We start from the raw sequence: 24,594 nt of genomic DNA, 5'->3' as shown, positions 1-24,594 counted from the left end.
TATTAATAGTTTGAGCTCTTTCTCCTCATATATATTAGCACTCAGCATCTTAGGCCTCCGGGCCTCGTTATTAACACTGACATAACCGAAAAACCCTCCAACACGCATAAGAGCAGCATTGTGGATCCAGGTTCAAATTCTCACTTCTGATGTTGAAACTAAGACGAAGGAAGGTTTTATTATTTATTTTATAAGCAGCTATTTTTGTTTCCGTTTTATTGTGTTAGAGTTGTGTTAGAGTTTAAGATTCTTTAAGTATCCTATGCTAATGGCCACCAGGTGTAAAATTGTGCTTTTATTACCTGAGAGTAGTTAAATTCACGTAGAGAACTATTCATTTATGAATTTTACTTACTAAACTTTTCGAGCTAAGTTTAAGAACTATTATAATAATACTCCAAAGTTCTCGCCTTGTATGAGACTTAATAATACTTTTCGTGTTATTCTTTCAGAATGAAATGGCGATAATTTTAATAAAATTATTTTATAACTTAGAAATCTATTATTATTTTAAACCAGTATTGTAATGGACACTATTAATAACTAAAAAGCTTTCTTTATCAGGGCATATCGCATGCCCTGATGCATTCACACACAAATAAAATAAAGAGTGGTCGTGTACAGCGGCATAATTCAAAAACTTGGCAGAAAATGGAAAAATCCTCCTACTTTACGAGTGATAAAATTATTTGGGGTAGGCAGTGCTTCAGTGCATGTATGAAGTGCACGCCCACTGGTCGTGTGTGAATAATTAATAATTATCTACCATTCTCTTTAAACAAAGAATGGGTTACCGTTGACGGCGAATTTTCAGAATTTTCATTTTAATAATATCGGCTCTTCTTGTAAGTAATGTATATACCATAAAATAATTTCTGCCCATACCTCGTTTACAATATTATATAGCTTACGTAAGCTAATTAAAGTATATTTTTGACGGCCGATTGGTGCCGTGGGCAGCGACCCTGCTTTCTGAGTCCAAGGTTCAATTCCCGCAACTGGAAAATGTTTGGCTGATGAAGATTAATGTTTTTCAGTAGCTGGGTGTATGTATATTATAAGTATTGAGGTATATTATTCATAAAAAATATTCATCAGTCATCTTAGTATCCATAACACAAGCTACGCTTACTTTGGGGCTGGATGGTGATGTGTGTGTTGGTATAGCATATTTATTTATTTATTTGTATTGATACCTAAATACCGTTGTAATTATCTTGAATTGGGATCCTGTTGGCACCCTTCCGGTTACTGAGAAGTGAAACCTATATCATTATCATTCTATCATCCCATTACCGGCCAACCACCAGTGGTGTGCACTGGGTTTCTTACCAGGGTATGAATACAGCGGACAAATTGCGTAAAACGGCAAAAATCCTCCTCCTATACGAGTTATACATCAATTTTAGTCTAAGCAGTGCTTTTGTGCATGCGTGAAGTGCACGCCACTGCCAACCACATGGCAAGAGTCTCCTTCCACAATGAGAACGGGCTTAGGCCGTAGTCCACAACACTGGCCCAGTGATTGCTGAACTCTCAGGCATACAGGTTTCCCTCACTATGTTTTCCTTTACCATTAAGTAAGTAATATGTTAATTGATTGAAACGCACATAAATCAGAAAAGTTAGAGGAGTTCGAACTCGGCCCCCTGAAAACAAAGCCGCAGTCGTAGCCACTAGGCTATCACCGCTAGTTTTAAACTTATATATAGACAATGAAACATCATTTAAAAAACCAGAAATAAAAGTTTATTATCAATCGACTTATAAACTATAGAGTATTGGAAATATTTAAAAAATCAGTCTTACAGTTATTACGACTTATGGATACGTCCACTTTGCGCGAGGATGTCGCAAACGAACGCGAGAAGCGAGCATTGCAGACTTACGATTGATAAAAAAGGTTTTTGTAAATGCAAGAAGGGTGCCTGTATAGCGTAACTTACATAAAATATTATGCGGGAACGCAAATAGCGCAAGCGACAATTTTGCGATATTAACTTGCGTGCTATTTGTGACTCATGTAGCTTGGGATTCTCACACGTGGATATTTGCAGCGCATTCGATTCTCTGTTTATATTGCGGTATTTGAAACATCACAGATTTAGAAAATCATCTTCGAATTGTAATGTCAGCACCAAACGTATTCGGCTACATCAACTTAACACCGCCTCGAATTTAATTAAATCATTGGAATATCAGTTTTATTATATGTGACTTAGAGCAATCTTTTCAATACTTTCGACCATCGAGTTCCCTACTTTAGGGGACTCGATGGCCAGTCGTCACATGCTTTAAAAATAGTGTATCTTAAATGACGTCAAGCTCACTTTTCAATGTTTTAATTTGAGTTGAATTAGTGTTAAGTTTATATAGTTTGCGAAGGTCAATCTGGTTTTAGCCTGGCTTGTGACGTTGTGTGAAGTCTGTTAGAGAAGAACGTCGCTAATGAATGAACAAATGAGCGAACGAACTTCGCTAAGACACTTAACAGATCGGAGATAGTCTTAAGAACTTTAATGAACATTTACTTATTTATATAACATCGTATCTCATAGTGTTCACAGTGATCTTAAAATAAACTCTCTGTGGTTCAAGAAACTACAATATGAACTCGCCATTAGAAATTCTCAAGAACTCAGTTTCAAATAAGTGCGCACTAACTTTAGATAAAAGGCAGATGATAAACTTAAAAAATAAGTAACCTATAACACTAGCAATATTCTACGCACCGGAAGTATCACTATGGACTCTGCACTAGGATTCAAGTAGCTTAAAAGGCCTCAGTGCCATAGACCAAGATGCTCTTTCACTGGTATGAACACAGGTTTCTCAACATGTACTGTGTTGACAATTGGTACATGTACAGTTTGCAGTATAGGCACGTGTTTGACGACGGGTACTTCGTGGAGCACGGGCACTTCCTTGTAAATTGGCACTTCTTTGTACACTGGTATTTTCTCGACATGATGGTGATGCACTGTGCGGACTTCATGCGGAATGTGAATCTTCACACTGAAATAGGAAAATGTTACATCTAATTATTTACTACTAGCTGTTGCCCGCGACTTCGTCTGCTTTTGATTTTGTTTTTGATATGGCGTTAAATTTAGTTGTAGATCTAAAAAAAAATAAAGTATTCAGTATCGCTAATCCTTAAATGAGGCGTTTGCTGCTGTCTGCTGAGGAGTCCTGCCATACATACATATTATAACCTCTATAGTACAAAAATAATTATTTAAATCGGTTATAGATTGTCGGAGTTATGGTGTAAAATCGACAAACACTATCATCCCTTCTCTCGAAGGAACCGAGCTTAATGTCGGGATAAAAAGTAACCTATATTACTTCTAACACTTCCAAGAATATGTGTACAAAGTTTTATGAGGATCGGTTTAGTAGTTTTTGCGTAAAAGCGTAACAAACAAACTTACATTGACATTTATAATATTAGTAGGGATTTAATTTTAACCACACAAAGAGGCAATGCCGTGATGCATTTTTGGTGCCATGCCCCTGAGTGAAAACTTGACGTTTATTTTTAAGTAAATTACAAGTCTATACAATGTCTGTTTTATTATTTTAAGAAAAGTATATAGAAACGGTCTTTTTTATATTTTAATTTAAAAATTAATATTATAAAACTTCGAAGATAAGAAATCAGAGACTCAAATTAAGGTAACATTTACTGATTTTCGGGTAAATATACCAGGAATTCGTTAGCTTAATTAAAAAATAAAAATAAAAATCGATCTGTATTATTTTATTTAAAACCACAATGAACTTTTGTTCCTTTTCATTAAAACAATTAAACATTTCTGTAAAACACTCTCAGAAATCGAAACTGGATGAATTCCGATAAAGTTTATACTTTTGCTTCATTTGAAATTCATTATTTGTTGAATATTTATTCGTTTTATCCGAAGCTAAAATAGAGAACTCCCGATCCCTAAACGCGTTTTATGTTTAATTGAAATGAATATCATTAGGTTCTTTCCATTAGACTAATTTATTGGCTTTTTGTATAGGTATTGGCTTTTTGTATATTGAATCAAACGCGCAATGTTTCAACGGTGAATAGATAAAATATGCGATAAAAGAAATCAGAGTGAATATTGGTTGTATAGTTATAATCAGAATTTGAATTTGTAGCTCTATAATATAAAAGGGAATAGTCCTTAAATTATTTTTTAAGTAAAATTGTATACTTTTAAAACCAAAGTTTAGGCAGCAAGAAGAAGGCTTTTGCCTACTTTATTGACTCACTTTATGTTAATCTTTGGACGACCTCCCTGGCGCATTGGTGCACACTTATAAAATGGAGGTCCCTGGTTCAATCCCTCGCCCTCGACATAACTCTAAAAGGAACTCTCTTAAGTACTGCCGAGGAACCCGAGACCTCCAATTAAATATATGAACATAATGAAATACATTCTGTAATCAAATCGTTTCTTTGTAACACGAATATTCAAAATTCATTTCATTTAGTACGGTCTTGTGCATGTATTATTTGAATTTGTAGCCTTATAATTCGACTATAAAAGAAACACAATTTAATTATAAAGAACGACAAGAATTACATTTTAATTATAAACCACTACTTGTTGCGGGGGTTCTACGTCCGCGTTTATTTCGGTTTTCTACAAACTCTATGGGTTTCTTCTCCTGTGATAAAAAGAAAGCTTTGTTACTCTCCCACCTTTCAACTAACCCTATGCAAAAATAAAGTCGATTGATTGCTTTATAAGGGCGTAAGGACAAAACAACAAACACACTTTTGCTTTTATAATATTAGTTCGCATATTAATTATGATACTTACTGAGTCTTGTGGCCAAACCCTAAGGGGTCGGGGTCCGCGGCAGGATATGCCAAACAAAGATGGCTGACGGCAACAACGGCCCAGATTAACTGTAAATAAATTTATCTAATTAGTGTCAAAAACGATATTGGATAGAAGCAGGCGTTACTTTGCGGAAATCCATGATATATTACGAAAATTAAGCTTAATTTTCATAATATAGTCAAAAACGATGGTCATAAGAATCAATTTTGATGGATTTTCTCGTGTGGAGGCTTTTGAATTTCAAGGTACTGCGGTGTCTGATCCAGCGGTTCCTTGCGAATCTTTATGGACCTTGTCAATAAATGTGTCATAACGTCGGAATAGTTGTGTATTGTTAGGCAAAGTGCAACTAACAGCTTCAAATGTCAGAGTGTGAAAAACACTGCGGAACAACTCTGATGGTATGCCAATTTTATTAAAGTTCCTTTATGTCTATATGCCCCATTCACTGCTTCTTTAGATTCATACTCTGTGAGCTATGTCGGTGATGCTGCTTTTTATGGATCTTCTCACTTTTTATTTCATCAAGTAGAAACACTTTACTAATATTATCAGAATGTATCAATTCATAAATACTCATCCCCCTCCCCCTTGATTCTTTATAACTTTAAAACATATTTATATAACTGCTCAAATATTTATTTATTTATTTAATTAATTTACCCATAGCATCTACTAATATGAAAAAACTTCAAAAATTATTTAGATGTATAATATTTATAGGTTATTAGGTTAGGTGATATTAGGTAATATCAAGGTGACAAAAAAATTTACAACTTAAGAGTAAAGTTACTGCATCCCTATCTTTGGGAAAATGAAAACACAAAAACGAACAAATAACGGTTGCATAATCACTGTTGACAGATAGAGACAACTTTTTTTTTTTTAACTTATCCCAGCTTTACAACGATTGTTAGTAAAACCTATATGACGAAAATACAGGGTTAGAGTTCGTATGGGTCATTTTTAGCAATCATCAGTTTGTACGATAACGATGTACCCTATGGGCTAGGTTATTTCAACTACTAGATCTCCTATTGATACTTCGAATAACTAAAAACTATATCGAATAAGAGTTTTCCATAGTGACAATCCCCGTTTAAAATATTTGATCGATTTTCGGCTGTTCTCTCTATTTTTTTTACCCGAAAAACAAAACGAAACGAAAACTAATAGGTCGAATAATTCTCTAGTTTTAGCAAGGCATGCCACGGCAAATTATTTTTATAAATATCCTGTGATAAGCGTGCTTGACTAAATAATTTTCGATTTAATTCGAGAATTGTTTGATTGAAAACTCAGTGATTTAAATACATTTACTCACAGTGATACGGATCATTTCGGCGTTTGCGATGCGTGTGTGCCGATGCGTTCGCGCCTCGTATTAATATGTACTGATGTTGTGCAAGCCGACATCGCCATCGCGGCGTCACGGTTCCTGCTCCTCGCGTGTAATACGTAATATTACTATTAAAGGAAATCAATCAACTAATGGGCCCTAAATGGATCAATTTGCTGTGAGCTTTTTAGTTTTCTGTTTTCCTAGTATCGCGTGTTAGAGCAAACGCCGCGGCCTATAGAAAATGTATAGCGTTACGTTTATGTTTCATCATCATCATAATCATCACCAACCCATTAACGACCCACTACAGGATGCAGGTCTCCTCTCAGAAAGAGAAGGGTTTACGGACTGAACTTTAGGCCGTAGTCTACAACGCTGGCCAAGTGCGGATTGGTAAACTTCACAGGCCGTTGAGAACATTATGGAGAACTCTCAGGCATGCCGGTTACTCACGATACTTTACTTCGCTGTTAAAGCAAGTGATATTTAAATTGCTTTAATTTAAAACGCACAAAGCTCCGAAAAGTCAGTGGTGCTTGCCAAGGATTGAAGTCGGTCTCCACAAAAAGAAAGCCGAAGCCTCTAGGCTATCACCGCTGTTATCTGACTCTGTTTAAGCAATCATTATCGTTTACATCGGTGAATCAATCAGCATTGGGATCTCATCATAATCAATATGAATAATAATATGAATAAATATACTACGACAATACACACATCGCCATCTAGCCCCAAAGTAAGCGTAGCTTGTGTTATGGGTACCAAGATAGCTGATGAATATTTTAAAGAATATTACAAACTAAATACTTATAATATACAGATAAACACCCAGAAAATCAATCATGTTCATCACACAAACCTTTTCCAGTTGTGGGAATCGAACCCACGGCCTAAGACTCAGAAAGCAGGGTCAATATAGCCTATAACAGTGCACTGCTCTCATGAGGGTTTGCCTATAATGTGCCTATAATGCACGGTGTTACGTGTACGTAAAGGACACGACGCATAAGTGCTAACATCTAGTATGGAGATAAAGATAGCTTATCATTGATGGATTTTCCGACTGCTCATGCGCAGTGATGAGCACTGCGGCGTTATAAGTGGCAGGTTCCTGGTTAGATTCCCAGCGAGGGCAGTTTGGGAATTTATAATTTTTAAAATTTTCTCTGGTCTGGTCCCAGCGATTAGGCGTTCCGGTACGATCCCGCTTAGAAATCGACTAATAACCGAGAAACGATTAGAGGTAGAGTTTACTGTAACTGATATTTATCATCTATAACAGGTGACTTTGACGGTCGATTGACGCAGTAGGCAGGGGCCCTGCTTTCTGAGTCAAGGCTGTGGGTTCGATTCCCACAACTGGAGAATGTGTATGCATTGCCTGAATGTTATTCAGTGCCTGTGTGTTTATTTGTATATTATAAGTATTTATGTATATTTTTCATGAAATAATCATCAGTCATCTTAGTACCCATAACACAAGCTACGCTTACTTTGGGGCTAGATGGCGATGTGTGTATTGTCGCAGTATACATTATTTATTTAGGCTGAATCAACACTTATCAAAATTAAGCTTAATTTGCTAAAAATAAAAATTATACTCCGCGAAAAGTTATTTGCTTTTCGCGGAGTATAGCAAATTAAGCTTAATTTTGATAATATATCATGGATTTCCGCAAAGTAACGCCTGCTTCTATCCAATATTGAATCAACACTTACCAATGATGCGATCGCAGTCAAGAGCCAACTTGTTGTGGAATAAAAAAAAGGATTGAAGTAAGCTAATTATGTAACTTGGTGCAATCGTTGCATTTAATTCACTTTGTCGCATCACGCTACTCGAGTACTTTTCAAATGCCAATAACTTGAACTTTGTCTGGCAAGAAGACGCGTCAAACTTAGAGGTCTTCGTATTTTGGTTAGATTATAGATTCTGATGAGACGCACAAGTTGTTTTATAACATCTTCAATTACATGAATAACGTTTTGTTATTCCATGCAAATAGGCGGTCACCCGTCTTGCTTAACTAGAATATGCACATAATACTTAACCAGATTTTATAACAATTACTACTTGCTGCAACTGTTTCGATTATTTAGTCATACATACGAGTAGGTGTGGTTATTGTGTAATTATGTAATTACTGAACTGGTAATGTTAAATCTTTACGTAATAATATAAATTTAATACTTATTTCTAAATAGTAAATATCAATATGTGTATAAGTAAATACGTGTAAATAAAATAGAAATGGTTGTCTGTGTTTATGAAACGGCTGCGTTATATTTAATTCATATGGATTCTGATAGCACAACCGAAAAACACTTTTTTATTATTTTGAAATGGAAGGCTTCGGCCGTGGGAGTTACCACCCTACCGACAAAGACGTGTCGCTAAGCTATTTAGCGTTCCGGAACGAAGTCGCGTGGACACCTATTTGGGGTATACTTAGGTTTAATATAACTACAATAGGTTAGCCCGATCCCGTCTTAGACTGCATCATCAGTTACCAGTAGGTGAGATTGCAGTCCAGGGCTTACTTGTAGTGGAATAAAATAAGGCTATCTGTCTATTTTTCCGGGATAATAGTAAGAATGGCTATAAAAAATGCCTATAGTATTTTATAATTCGAGGATTATAAAAAGGTACTTTAACAGGCCTCCGTTTTATTCAAGAAATCTGTAATAAAACGGAGTTAAAACGGATAAAATAAGGGTTCGCATAATTTGAAATAACTGTTGATATTATGTAGAGGTTTGCGGCATTTAAATTTAGAAAATACTTTTAAGCATTCACTAAGACACGATTTTATGATAATCTGTGTCCCAAAACTTGTTGAAAGAAATTCAACACAGTCTATGTCACGGGCAACTGCTACTTCATAATTAAATATGCTACATATAATTCATAGAATAAGTACATCACTTTTTTTTTTATCGAGTAGTTATGTGTCAACATCGATTGGAGTAGGAGTGGCCTCCTATATAACTCATTGTGTTAATTTATAATGCATAGACCTATCATATCCTCCAAGTAGTAGTACAGTTCTTCTATACTACTACTTAAAGTGTGCAAAAATAAATGTTTTTATTTACTCACATTATTTATTCATTCAAAAGTATTTTGTAGCAAATGACGTAGCAACCCTACATGTAAGACGCGGACGTCAGTGATAGATAGCAAAAATTAGTACCGGGTCATATCGTTCGTTATTCCATTTCAGATTCTTCTAGAAAACTCAAAATTATGTGTATTCTGTTCATATTAGTAGATTAAAAATTTACTTAAAAAAAAAAACACGAAAATTACGGTTTTCGGATTTGTATATTTTGTGTTTCTTGCCAATGGAGACGAGGATTTCTGAGCTTAATTGTAATAAGATTAGACATAGTTAAAAATATTTACATAAACCGTATTTTTCTATTATAATATTTAAAAAAATCAGCTTAAATTAATCAGCAATCTAGAAGATGCATACGAAAAATTGTAGAACTGTCGTGAATTACACTTCTAAATTAAGCTGTTTGTTTCAAATCTCTTTTAAGTCTGCTCTCTGACTTGCATAGTCCACAGAAATTTCAGTGATGTTTTGATAATATAAGAGCAATTAATTTAATTTTCTTTCATCCTTTTACAATCGGGTCTCTCGGGTTCTTCGCACCCTCAAGCCGTGTCGACTTGTCAGGGTACTGCAAATTCCTCTTAAATAACAGATTAGGTACTTGAATACTAAAATAAAACGAAACAACAGTCATCATGTAGGTATGGGAGAAAACATATTGTTGGTCGGGTATTTTGCAACTTAACAGTATCAAAACATATTGTGTAGTTCGAAAAATGAAATGCCATATACACGCTGTTAATACTCGTATATGAGCGTATCACGTTATAAATTTGTTTTGTCACGTTATATAAAAGCGTATCCAATGACAAAGAAACTTTTGTCGTTCTAGAACAGCGAAATTACTTATCTCCACATACCTGTAGACACCCAGAAAATAACTAAGTTATCCTAAAATTAATATCTTATTCCTTTTAAGGTTTTAAACCCTTAAAAAAACTCTCCAAATTTTTGTATAAAAGTAGATAGCAAATAAGGTATTAGCCTACCAGCATTTCACAAGCTGATGCGTCAGTGATAGCAATCCACCGCACCAATAACTAGAACCGGGTCATCTTCTTCATGACTTCACAAATCACGGTTACCGAGGCCCGCACTACAATATGACCCGAAATACAGGCCGTTCACGCGCAAATCACACGTTAATTATTGAACAAACGCTTTTAGAATGCTGAATGTAATGCAATTACTTGAACGCAGTAATCACGGCAATTGAAACGTGATCGATATTTTATTGCCAAAGCCTCTGGGGATGCCCCGGATTCTATGCTACGCTCCATTGCCATTTCACTATCTAACATTGTACTAGTGCGCCAGAGTGCCAAGGTTTGTTCATAATGCGTTAAATTATTGTGTGCAAGTGACCTGTTCTTTGCATAATGCACATCATGGCATATGCAGTATCGGCTTCTCCTATTGTGATACGCAGGTAACTTTTCTTGGTCCGGATTAGTCCAGGTAAGAAATCATGAGCAAGCTAAACTTAACCTTGCCTAATCCAGTTTCACAATATCAAGGTCAGTAATTAATCAGCTTCGTTATTAGCAACCGTAAGTCATTTTGCTTGTCAGAAACCAGAAACAATCTAGGCCAAGATAGTCCAATGTATCGAATGCAATTTCTTGCAAATTTCTTAACTGCGTACAGTATGTCCTGAGTGAAAGCATGTTTTGTCTTGCAGTATTTCAGTGTGTGGAGCTTAAAACAGCATGCATAAAATGTTTGCATAAATACATAAAATAAAGAAAAAAAAATGTATAAAATATGCATGATCAAATTTTATTATTTATTTTTGGTTATGTTCTATGAACAATTTTAACATTTAGGTACTTTTAACAGAAGAATCGTTCAAATGTTAATGCAGTGCTCGCATGTAACACAAAATTAATTTATTAAAATGATAAATAGTAATATGCACTGTTTCCTGCCACGTATCATTTGAGTACCTTCAAGGCAGTGAATAGGCTTTTTCTAGGCAAGCGTGCTCTAACCTAGACATCATCATTGCCTTCTAACAGGCATGATCGTCAAGCGCTGGCCTATCGTTAATAAAAAAAAAGAATTAAGTAAGAGTAAACAATTTCGTAAATAGGAAGCGGTGATAACCTAGTGGTAACGTCTTCAATGGGTTGATATGATGATGATGTTGATGATAAAACAATTACAGCTGAAATTAGCAAAAAAGGATGGGACTAGAGAATTTATCACGAGAACTTTCATTTCTAGATCTTCATGTAACCCACTACGTGTTACAAAAAGAGTATTAACGTGCATACTCCACGTAAAAAAATCCAACCCCAATCATTTTATCAATAGAGCAAACGAGACAAAGCGTATTGTATCAGAATGAAAGTGTAGGTGACCCCCAAGGGAAATACGTCTGATTGCACTCACGATTCTATTTGCTACTTGTAGGTGCATACATGATTTTAGTTTTGAGCATGGTTCCCAGCTTTTTATTCAAGAAATCTTTATGATTTTATTCATCTTATACGGTTGTCTGTCGCTAATGTTAGTCAGGCTTATATATTAGTATTCTTCGCAAGGCGAAATAGATACACACACACCGTTCCATTTCTTTGCATTGGCAGGATATTTTTGATGATGAAGAAAGAATGAAGAATTTGTATACCCTCTGACAATTACCACATTCTATTTTTACGATATTAATTTGCTGTATTGTTAGACTATCATTATAAAATAATAATTCTTTATTTTTTTTTATTTGTCATAAGTGTATCGGTGATAGCGGTTAGGATTCGAATTTCGAACCTCGGCACTAACCTCTGACTTTTCTAAATTTTGTTTGTTTTAAGTTAATAGGTAATAGTTATCGTCACTTGCTTTAACGGTGAAGGAAAACATTGTGAGGAAACCTGCGTGCCTGAGAGTTCTCCATAATGTTCTCAACGTCGTGTGAAGTCCAATAATACGCACTTGGCCAGCATCACGACCTAAATAAATATCTAAAATGTATGTACGGTGTAAAATGAGTTTCTTGCCGGCTCTTTTCGGTGGAATCTGCCTGCAGACTGACTTGACATTTCAAAAGTGCTTATAAACTGGGCCTTCTTGAAATAAATGAATTTTGAAAACCTGTAAGTTAACATTCTGACCTGTGTACCAGCCATTAAGGCTGGTAATGGCCGGATATGATGATGAAGTGCATCTATTTTATTTTATCGCTAATAAATCTGTTTTATATTCTAGTTTTCCCAAACATGATTCTCCCATCAAGGGGTGTTTGTAGGAGATCGCTTAGCGCGATAAAACCGCCATTGCAACTTTTTTATATCTCCTACCGATCTTTTTTATTAAAACCGCATTTCTACCATACCGCAACGAGAATTTCAGTACTATCCTGTCTAAATACTAGAAGAAATACTTTATTGCACACAAACATCAAAATATATTATACTGAAAGATGGAAAATACAAATAATACACATTAATAACGATATTTGTTCAAATTACTTTGCTCAAAGACAGATCACACAGACAGACTGAGTAGTCTTTCGGAGGTCAGTATGTGAAGCAGAATCGTAAGCAAAAAATACAGCAGAAAAAACTAATAATAATAGTCTCGCACGCTTCCATTTATGACATCGTCACATATATCATCATGCAGTATTTTTTTGTATTGAAAAAGAAACAGAACAAATGCGAAAATGCCATCACGTAAAGTCACTTTTAAGAGCTCTTATTTATATATTTATACGATCACTTGTAGCTAAATTAGCAACGTACTCGTAAGTAATATACTAAGTAGTAAACAGATCATAACAAACTTGAGGTAAACACTCAAGTTCGGTTCCCTGGGGAAGCTGTCCGCTTTTCCGTGTCTTTTATTAACGTCAATATGCCAGCGTGGCCCTGAAGTCATTTATGTAATAGAAAGTGGCTTTATAGGAGGCATTAATATCACCAAGAAATAGTTGCTTTAAGGAACAATGCGTCAAATGTTGCTACAAAAAGTTGTAAGGAAGTAAGGGGAAAATAATATAAGTAATTTATTTATTTCGAGATTCGATCTTGATGATTGCTTTGTGGCTTGGGCTTCGGCTCCTTTTCGGGGTTGGAGCGAGTTTGATCCTTGGCAAGCATCTCTAACTTTCGGAGTAATCGTCGTTTTTTAAGGAATCAAGATATTACTTGCTTTAAAGGTGAAGGTAAACATGGCCAGGGAACCTGAATGCCTGAAAGGTCTCCTTAACCTTCTCAAAGGCGTTATGATGTAGAGGAAAGTGTAATTTAAAAGTTAGATTGATATCAAGGTATATCAAGGTTTATACCAAGTATGTGCGCAGAACAAAAATATCATTGCAATAAAGAAAGTAGACCATTATAGCGGTTGATAGACAACGTATAGACGCTTTTAAGATGTGGTGCTGGAGGAGAATGCTGCGAATCCCGTCGACGGCACACAGGACCAACGCATCGATATTGAGACAGCTTAAAATTATAAGGAGGCTATTAACACGACGGCCGAATGGCGAAGTTGGCAGCGACCCTGCTTTCTGAGTCCAAGGCCGTGGGATCGATTCCCACAACTGGAAATTGTTTGTGTGATGAACATTAATGTTTTTTAGTGTCTGGGTGTTCTGTATATTATATGTATTTATGTATATTATTCATAAAAATATTCAACAGTCATCTTAGTACCCATAACACAAGCTACGCTTACTTTGGGGCTAGATAAACCACCTGTCTTCAGAGGATTCTCGAGTACTTCGGTCACATTGCCAGAAGAGATGGAGACAATCTTGAAAATATAGTGGTCACTGGCAAAGTGGAAGGAAAGAGACCTCGAGGACGTACCCCGATTCGTTGGTCGGATCAAATCCGCACTGCTCAAGACACCAAAGTGCATATTGCTTTACACGTTGCTAAAAGCCGAGTCAAATGGCACTAAATCGTCCGAAGGGTTCTAAGTGGAAGGGGTCACGACCCTCAGCAATGAGGAACACGAAATAGAAAGAGAGATAAAGAAAGTACACACAAAAATATAACTGTCAAAAAAATAAATTTACATAATTTATAAAAATACTTGTATTTTTTAACGCTCTATATAGCTTGTCTGTTGTAATTGGATTACTTTGCAACTTTCATTACTGGTCACTGTTTTTGAATATGTACAGTTGGGCCTCGTATATTTAGAGTGCGTTTGTAAGTCGAGCCATCCTCCTGATATTTATAGTACCATTGTATAGAGTGTTTCTCAGGTAGACTTTGAATATTACAGGGTATGTGAAAGATGCTTCTATTATACTATGAAAATATGACATCACCGTGCGTGCGATTTAGATGACTGGATTGTAGTTCATAAGTAACTTTCGCCTGTGACTGTACAAAGGTTGTAATTTTTGGTATGTTATGTACATTTACTTTCAAGGATATTGATCCGACGCTGCATAAAAAATGAGAAACATAACACACTTTGCATTATTAAAATGCGATATGGTTATTGTTATAAAATCAAAATATTTGCAAGTCGATTAATAAAGCAGAAAGCTTAACCTCGCACGTTGTTATATTTTGGAAACATCGGAAAAAATCGCTGATTCCTATCAAATATTGAAAATCGGGTACCTCACTAACTATAACTAGAATGATTTTATAATAATTACCTATAGCACTGTTTGGAAATCGATTCCGAATAAACACCATCAAAGCAATATGGCGGCAGTGAGCTGTCGAATCGTATGAGAGATAAATGTTTGGCTATAACTTGACACGTGTCAGAATGATTTGTGATCTAGTCGCAGCGAAAGCAACTATATGCATATACCCTGTACAATGTACATATGCTGATGTGTTGATTTTCGGCTATACCGATAGTACGCCAACTATACTTCTATACCTATAAAACATTTATAAATAAGACCAATTTGTTTGTTTGTGATCAATATTGTATTAAATGTTTCACCATTAGGAAGCTATTTTATCCTGAAGTATATTGAAATATTTGTACTTGTAAAGCAAGCGAGAAAAAACTACGTTACGGAGCTACTTACCTAACTAAATGGCAGGTCGTTCAATACTATGCATTTCCAAAATACTGGTCTTTAGTTGTTCTAAAAAAAACTCTAGGAAAAGAGAGACTAGCAGTCTTTTACTATAAACACTGTTTTAAAGATAGTTGCAATATTAAAACCGACAATTTTCGTCTGTTTCTTTCGGTGCCTCTTCAACAAGTGTAGGTTGGCATTCAGTTTTTATATTTAGCCTTGTCTCTCGCGAGGCTGTACAGCTGTGAGACACGGCTGTCGCGTCGTGATCCCAGTCCACTCTCTGTTTTTGTGCAACCAAGACTTCCTGTTGCGACTGATGCTTTTTAGTGTTCGTGAGGTTTTTCGAACGACAATTTAGTTTTTTTATTACTATTACTCGTGAAAAGAAGCAAGAAATTCGTAGCTATCATAAGAAAATGTTAACTAGCCGGCTACTTGTTACCGTTGAAACGTGTAGACTTCTGTGTATGGTCAGACAAATAAGCCTACTAGTAGGATTCAATTTAGTTTTTACCTTTTGGTTACGGAACCGTGCTTAATTTCTATCCAAAATCCGTATATAAGTCATGTAATGACTAACTATGTGATGACTAGCCTAACTGTTATTCAGTCGTAAATGTGTACAATATAAAGCCTCTATATTACCGTTGGTTTTATACGGGACTCATAAACCCAGTAAGAGGTCCGTAAGTCCTCGCTTTGAAGCCATGCCCTGAGCGGCTTATTACTGTAATCCTCTCTCAGGTCACTCAGACCACGTCACCTGTGATCGCACGTATTTTTAAGGCCCCACCACATGTAGCGAGGTTTTTCCCTTCCAGCCGCCATGAAAACTTTGCTATGGGTTAGAATAATATGATTTAATAAAACCCGCAAGTGAATTTAGTGATATACTGGTGCTATAAAATATTGCACTAGTAGCGACTCGTCAACTCTTGCTGGTTGAGTAGTTCGTTCTTATTCCAATTCTTCCTTACCAAAATTAACCAAAAACAACTTCAAATGGTTAAACTTTTTAAATAAGCAAAATTTATATAAATTAATTTTAATAAATCATTCATAAAATAATCAAGAAATTTGAATTTAATGATTTGATATTTATTTATTTTTAACGTTATTCTTTTAAATAAGTTTGTTAATTACTTGCTGTTACAAACGGATTACTTCAGCGTAGAGTTTAATTTTTTCTTATTTTCTTTATTACGGATGAGATTCCTCAGTATTATTGCAGGTTTCTTTCGTTATGTCTCGTTTTTCCGGATTGGCCGGTATTCAAATTACCGAGACTGTTCCCCGATTTTATATCGTTGCGTATGCAGTGGCCTTTAGTTCAGTCACATATGGGTTGACAAGACATTTTGTGAGAGGATGTGCGGTCACGGGGCGTGTATTTTTGGACGTTTTCCCAAGATTATGGGAATTTATTGTTCATGCGGTTTATAAGATATTTTGTTAATATAAACGTATTGTTGCTTGTGTAAATTTTTTAATTAGGGTTAAACATTGATTTTTACGCTGATGAGAATAGTTACAGTTTTATATGGTTTCCATCATGTTCAAACAGATATCAGACGGATTGGATTATAATTCGTTATGAGATGTGATTGCAGTTAAGTGCTGGTCTAAATATTTAAAACACGGTAGTTTCCTTTTTAGCTTTCTTATCTATATAAAAGCATTTTTTTTTATAAATTACGATTTTATAAGTGACTCTACATCACATCAAGTCAGCTTGATTAACATGTATGTCATTTTCCGGTTTCTGTAACCGCTTTAAACCGACAGAAAGATATGATGAATTTTCCATTTTCACGATCTTCCGGGCCCATTGTAAGCGATGTGATCTTACGAGTAAGATCCAGGGTTCGATCCTGGCAGAGGCAAGTTCGGAATTTGTAATCTAAATTTTCTCTGGTAGCTACCACCTTAGCGACTAAGACGTGCCGCTAAGCGATTTAGCGTACTGGTACGCCATCGCATGGAAACAGATTAGGGGTACGGGTTTAATATAACCGCTCAATTCCCTATCCAATTCATCCGCTACCATATTAGACTGCATCACATCACCAGGAAAGAATGGATGGACAAATAATAAAAAAAAACTACAATTCCTAAAAGCTGCCGTAGAAATCGCTATATTTTTCCCTGTATTCGTTAGCATCGCAATTTCTATTTGAATGATGCAATATAAAACGATAATAGTCTCTCATGTCTCGAAGTAAATATAGTTCAATATTCGCTTCGAGCGTTTCCCTTAATACTCAATAGGGAGGAAGTTGAAATAGTAGCTGCAAAGACGTCATGTCCCAAGTCAATAAGCTTGTAGGGAACACTGCCGTTACGCAAATTGTGTTTCAAACTAGGAGAAACTTTGGACCTGTGTAGAGGAATGATTTGCTATCTTCGATCGGCGATTTGAGACTTTGTGGAGTTGGGCGGTATACAAAATGTGAGACTTCACTGCATCAACATTATAACCATCATCGCAGTTCAATACTGGACCGCAGGTGTCTACAATCGCCACGCTGGGTAGGCAGGTTAGTGATCGCAGTTGATAGTAGTATTAGTACAGAGGACTTATTTTCCCTTAGTCGCCTCGAACGATGCTCGCTAGAGGAGTTTGTTACACCTGTATTGGAATCTACTGTCACGACACGGTATACATTTATTCACATCGCGCGACGTGCTACTAATGGAATCCAAAGCGAACACCAACAGTCTGTCCAGCGTTGTGATTCTGGGCAAACCCTCTTAATGGGAGAGGCCTTTTGTCCAGCAATGGACAGTTATAGGCTATTGATATAAATAAATGAATATATGTAGCCGTGAAGCCAGTGGCGTGCTTAGGGTTTTAACAGGGTACGCATATAGAAGAGAGATGGCATAAAATGGAAAAATCCTTCGCCTTTATGAGTTATATCCAAAATTAAGGGTATGCAGTGCTTTTGTGCATGTATGAAGTGCACGCCACTGCGTGGTGCAAGACGCACCCGCGCCGGCCGGTTGCTTCTACTCGTGGCATGCCTTGTATATATTGCTGGTCGAAATTCCATATTTAAATTAAATTATAAGTTTGAACATTATTAACGTTCTGGTTTCAAAGACTATACTTATTTAATACTTATTTAAATCACATATTTCGCCATGCTTTCAATTGGCGTATTTCCTTCAAACAAATTATAATCCAAAAAAATATTAGCATGTATACTCCAATGTGTGTATCTGTCAAAAACATGGTAGTGTGTGTGAACTGATTAAAATAGAGTATATTAAATAATAATAATAATAATGGTTATTTCCAAAAAGTATATATGCGTATATATGTCGAATACATGTTTGTGTGTGTAGTGTGTTTTTATTGATTTAATGATATTTTTTATTCATATTAAAAAAATTAGTATTCGTGCATTTTTCTATATAAACTATAAGGGTGGGAAATTTCATACTCCTCCGTCCGCGCAATTTTCGTTAAAAGAGGTACAGAGTTTCTGCTTCACTCATGAATATATAGATTTTTTTATTTTTTTTATATTATTTAGATTTTGCAATATTGTCAAAGCAGACAAAGTAGACGAACATGGCAATCATTTCGCATTTGCAAAATAAAAGGACAGTCTGACGTGACCTCATTTCGATACGTTCTCGTAAAACATACTGGGTCGTTACGTGGTCGGCTCATAAGACACTGCCATAAAACATTAGCTGGCGAATGTAAATGGAATCTTGACACTTGAAGTTGTTATTCTGTAGATGTAGTGTAAGAGCTGTGGTGGTCTTGCTTTGGCGAAAAAAAACATAGCTTATGACAACACCGTGAGAGATTTTCTTGTATCGCGTTATAGGTGTAGTAATTTTTATGTTTAAAGTCAAATTGAAATATTTTTTTATTACGAAAAGATGGTACTTTTAGAAAATGTGTACACTACACGGTAGTGAGATGTATCCTGCATTCCCTGTTTTAAGGTTTTCAAAAGATAAATAAACTAATACCAAATTAAGTACAAATCATTTTGCAATCGTGTTAGCTACAGGACAAGAATTCGATCTAAATAATAGTATAAGAGGACGGAAACAACGGTTTTTTAACTGCACAGGGCGACAAGTGTTCCATAACCAAGAGTGTTAATAAAGCTGCAAGCTCTTAGCGTATACTTTTTATTTTTGATTATAAAACTAAGGGAAATTCCTCCGTTCAATGTAATAAAACCTTACAAGGTTTATGTGTCCTAATAACCTATATTTGTTTTTTACTAAGAGGTTCCTCTCTGTTAGAGGTTTGTTAACATAACAGCTACGCCAATATAATTCCTTTTATAATGCAATCTTAATGTTTTTATTAAACGAAGATCACACACTTTTTTTTTAATTTTCATTGACTTCTATATAAAATAATAATAATAAAATCTTTTATTTGGGATAAAAACAAAACATAGCAATTAACATAAAAAGTACGAGTTACACAAAAAAAAAAGTTATCATTAACAACTTAAACTTTTTTAAAAATAAAAGAAAGGATCTTAAAATTAGGTTACAAAATAAATATGCTAAAAACAAACAAATATAGTTCCCTGTCGCCAGTGTCATATCTGTGGTGTTGTTCCTCCCAAACAGAGTATCGCCTCAGCGTTATGCTGTAGCAGTGGTTTTATGATCACTGCTACAACGCTGATTTTCAGGCGACCTCGACATCCCGGACCGGCCAAGAACTGCTATTTTGGTGGCAAGTGTATGCACACATGTAAATAATTTGGTTAACTTATTTGTCACTATGCAAAGCGCTACTAAGGCTTGCTCCAAGACATCAGACTTCCCAATTCCTCTTGTCGTCTCCTTGTTTATGTTAGTCATAATTGTACTAATTAATAAATATATATTACATATATTACAATATAATTGGTACAATATAAATACTGACGTGCTGTCAATGTGATCGCACGTTTAAAACAAAGAGTGGTTATGCCAGTCACTGGAGAGCACATCAGGTACGCTCATAATAGATAGAAGGAGTCGCTGTGGTCGGATACGGCCAGGAGGGATATATAATTAATAAAACTTCTCGAAGCTTAAAAATGCACTAAATAAACGAATAACTTAGATAGGTTTTTTTCTAAAGCAATAAATGACGTACAAATGAGATGGCCCTCCTGATGGAAACCATCTCCTATAAACAAGCAACATTTAGTAGAGTATGCAAGAAACATGTCGTACAAAGTACCACCCTGTGTCCAAAAACCTGTTAAGCCACAAGTGCCTGTGATTACACCAGCAACCGGCAACCAAGTTTTATTCGAATCCGTTCAGTAGTTTTCACGTGATGCCTGGACAGACAGACAGACAGACAGCCAAAAATTAAATAAAAATTTGTTTTGGACTCAGTATTGATTATAAAGCAAACCCCGGTCAAAATTTTCAAAATATATTAAATGTACAGAAAAGGAGAGGTTTTACTAAAATCTTTAATTTTATGTAGGTTATGTTAGAATAGGTATATTCATGTAGGTAGTAATAGTCGTTTAGTGTAGTAATTTATGTTGAGTGTTTGAATGATATCAAATTTAAGAATATAAAAAAAACCCAGTAAGATTCCAAATTTCATATTGTTGTTGAAGGCTGTGCGTGACTAACGGATGGACGGACATACTTTGTGAACAGGACAGTCCCTGCGAACTCTGTTCATAGCCAATGGTTTTTCACAAACAATTAATATATTTGGCCCTTGAATTATTACTTTAAAAAAAACTTGAACAACGCGGTTATATTTTTACAATAAAAAATTAATGATATTTGGCAAAGATGCATCTTAACATCCATTAAAATTGGACATTTACAATTAATTAATTAATTCGGAGCTATATTTATTCAACCCGTGAAAAATATGTCGATATTGAACACATCCCGTACCGATATTGGGTACATGAGGCCGCCAGTTACTGCCATAGGCGTAACACTAAAAGCCCTCCGCAAAACTGGGGCGTAATCAACAGCGAGAAACAAAACTGCACCAACATGTTCCCATTTCTGTCAGCTTCCTACCAAATTGGTTCAGCGATTTAATTTCTTTATATTTTACTAGCGATTTCTTTCGCTTACAATTGCGCTTAAAATATTCCCATACAAACTTTAACCCCCTAATCTACATCCTAGAGGTTTGTTTAAAAAAAAATATATATTTTGATGACCTAATTTAAAAAAAAAAAGGACAACCTAAAGCCGTAATTTAAAAGAGAACATTGTTCACTATCTGCATAAATAATTGTTAAAAATCGTCACCTTTTACGAAACAGTAAAAGTAGGACTACAAGTAATAGAACAGTTCTCGACAGTTCTAGACAGAAATTCAAATGTACTGCCGATCGTTATCTGTTGTTATATATATACAAAGTGTAATCGTATTACGAAATACTGTTTTTTTTTTTAATATACTACGACAATACACACATCGGCATCTAGCCCCAAAGTAAGCGTAGCTTGTGTCATGGGTACTAAGATGACATGAATATTTTTATGAATATAATACACATAAATACGTATAATATACAGATAAACACCCAGACACTGAAAAACATTCATGTTCATCACACAAACATCTCCAGTTGTGGGAATCGAACCCACGGCCAGACACACTTAGCTGGGTCGCTGCCTACTTCGCCAACTGGTTGTCTGTCGAAGGGTTCATAAGTATTTTTCATAAGGAATCACCCAGTAAAAATATTAAATCGAAAGGAGCATATTTATTTTTCCATACAAACTAATTCTAACCATTGTAAGTGTTTACTTCTGACAACCCTATTAAAGATAAAAGACCGCCACGCCTAAGTACCTACGCTATGCGACGCGTACCTAATAAAGCCACAGTACAGAATAAGTCACTTGATTTTAATTTAGCATGTTGTTTGTTTGATGTCTGATTTCGTTCAGTAAAAATTGGCAGTGGTTTACTCAAAAACGATTAGCGTTTTAAGAGAAGGAGAGTCTCAGGAAACCTTCGTCCTGCCCAAAGGCCGGAGGTAGCTAACATTCTCACCACGAAGAAAAAAAGTGCATTGTCTGCGTGTTGACTTTGCAAGTGGTGTGGTCGACAAAATTTGACACGCGCTTCATACTTTTATTTGAATATGGAGTATACCTAATACCAAGCTACATGTAGGGCGGCCTTTGGTAATGTCAGAACGTGTCTTGTACCAATATTGGGAACATGCCGCAGCATGTCACCGCCACAGGCACATCACAAAAAGCTCTTCGCAAAACTGGGGCGTGATCAAAAATGTGAAACAAAACTAAGCCAAGTTGTTCCAATTTCAGTCGAATTTCTACGGTATTGGGACCTCTTTTGTTTTCTCTCAGTTGTTTTTCATCTCCTTTCATATTATCTACTGAAAGCTCTAATAGAGTTAAGCAAAACGGTCTCAAGCCAAACGGTCTAAACCCAGGTGTTATTATACCCTCATTTGCCGTTACGCTTGCTCCAACAAATGTGCCAGAAACATAGCATTTATATCGATAAATCACCGTGCCATAAATTATTTATTAGACAATAATAACAATCCAAGCTGCAATATATGAACTCTATAAGTTTTTGTTTAACTACGCACAATTCAGTTGGAAATAATAAATGCCCGGTGAAATAAATAAATATAACCATAAACCACTTACTACAAAGTATATTTATTTATTTATTTATTTATTTATTTATTAGCCCACTAAATCGCTTACAATTATAATACAAAAATATATCCTAATAAAAGCATGTGGACAAATAGGGTTCCACCTCAGCACGAAGCCGCAGCGAGCTGCAGCGCTGGTTTTCAGGGGGACCCTGTGTGCTCACAGACGTGTTTGCGACTACATCATCCATGCCACAGTCTATACAAAATAAAAATAAAATAAAAAATAAAAAAATATAAAATGGTGCGGAATATAAAATTTACAGATCTAAACCAAGAAGCCTACCACAGGCAGTGTCCATGGAAACGCTCGATACTTCGTCTGTACATACGCCAGAAACAAATTACAGCCCTGCTACTATAGTGTTTTTCACACACAAACACATACGGAAAAAAACGGAAAAAAACTGATTCAAAGAAAAGCCTCATTAATGTCGATTTAAGAACTATAAATTTTTTGTTGCTGTAGCAAATGTGCTTTGAGTTTTTCTTTAAATAGCCGAACAGTTTGTATATCACGTATGGGTGGTGGCAAGTCATTCCAACACTTAGTAGCAGAGAACTTGAAACTGCCGCGAAAGGCGGCAGTTTTATGTCGTGGCATCGTCAAAACGATTGAGGAGCTTCTTAACCGGCCAGTGCAGCGATATTCTATCCACCTCAACTTTTTGCGTAGGTATTCCGGGACACCGTTATTTATCACCCCAAATAGCAAAGTAGCGAAGTGAAGTTTTCTTCGCTCTTCCATTTTTAAGAGGTTTGCGTTATTGATATAAGGACTGATATGACTTCTTGGTGGAATGTCATAACAGAAACGGGCGCATGCATTTTGAACACGCTGTATAAGCTTCTTAGTTCTACCCAGTAATCGTGCTCCAAAGACAGTATCAGCATAATTGAGCTTCGATAGGACCAATGACTCGCACAGTTTATTTCTAAGGTCCACACCAATATACGGTCTTATTTTATATAATAACTTAAGCCTAAAAAAGCAATTTCGAACGGCTTCCAACACATGGGATTCAAAGTGCAGTGAAGAATCAAAAATAACACCCAAATTTCGAGCCTCATTAACTCTTATATGCAAATCGCACTTTCTAAACTCGGGTATGATCTAGTGATGCTGAATCAAAAATGGGGATTGATATTTAACAGTCGGATTACACCCGCAGTTAATGATGAATTTAATCCACAATCTTCATATCAAATAATCTAGTTAGTGAACGTCTTCTTCTAAGGTTACTTCATTTAATTTCCGATCTAAAGATCTGGATGAGATGGAGTATTATTTTCGTGTTTTGATCTTAAATATCGCGGCGCTTCGCGACTTTTTTAAACAGATCTACCAACTAAAATTCCAAAATGTACTATTGGTAACGTGACATTCTTTTAATGAGCTAGGGCTATTATGGGAAATCCGCAAGAAATATCGAAGTCGATAACATGTAAGCGCTTTTAACATAATAAATGCTTATTTATATTGGTACAACGTAATTCCGTTGACAAGAAAATGCAACCCTATTTGTACTTTAACTATCGGGTACATCCTTCCGTTTATTGTTAGTTTAAGCATGTGTTAAGGCTCGTTTCCAGCACATATCTAATGCTAGAC

At 35.7% G+C, this 24,594-nt stretch overlaps 2 protein-coding genes across 4 annotated transcripts in view; one reads left to right on the top strand and one right to left on the bottom strand.

The window, feature by feature from the left end:
• LOC120633149 (semaphorin-1A) overlaps nucleotides 1-24,594 on the top strand; it is a 516,391-nt gene that overhangs the window by 56,850 nt on the left and 434,947 nt on the right. The window lies entirely within an intron of this gene.
• On the bottom strand, nucleotides 2,357-6,216 carry LOC120633151. The gene is made up of 3 exons (XM_039903278.1): nucleotides 6,169-6,216; nucleotides 4,821-4,909; nucleotides 2,357-3,015 (listed from the first exon to the last, which is right to left on the bottom strand). Exons 1-3 carry the CDS (start codon nucleotides 6,181-6,183, stop codon nucleotides 2,784-2,786), a joined length of 336 nt encoding a protein of 111 aa, XP_039759212.1. The 5' UTR covers nucleotides 6,184-6,216; the 3' UTR covers nucleotides 2,357-2,783.

Source organism: Pararge aegeria, chromosome 21, assembly GCF_905163445.1.
Source record: "Pararge aegeria chromosome 21, ilParAegt1.1, whole genome shotgun sequence".
Lineage (NCBI taxonomy): Eukaryota > Metazoa > Arthropoda > Insecta > Lepidoptera > Nymphalidae > Pararge > Pararge aegeria.
This window is presented reverse-complemented; position numbering and strand designations above follow the sequence as displayed.

Bases quoted from the DNA above. Each gene is read 5' to 3' on its own strand.
- LOC120633151 (XM_039903278.1), bottom strand. The intron at 3,016-4,820 runs GTAAGTATCATA...TTCCTATTTCAG, and splicing joins GGGTTTGGCCACAAGACTCA to TGTGAAGATTCACATTCCGC.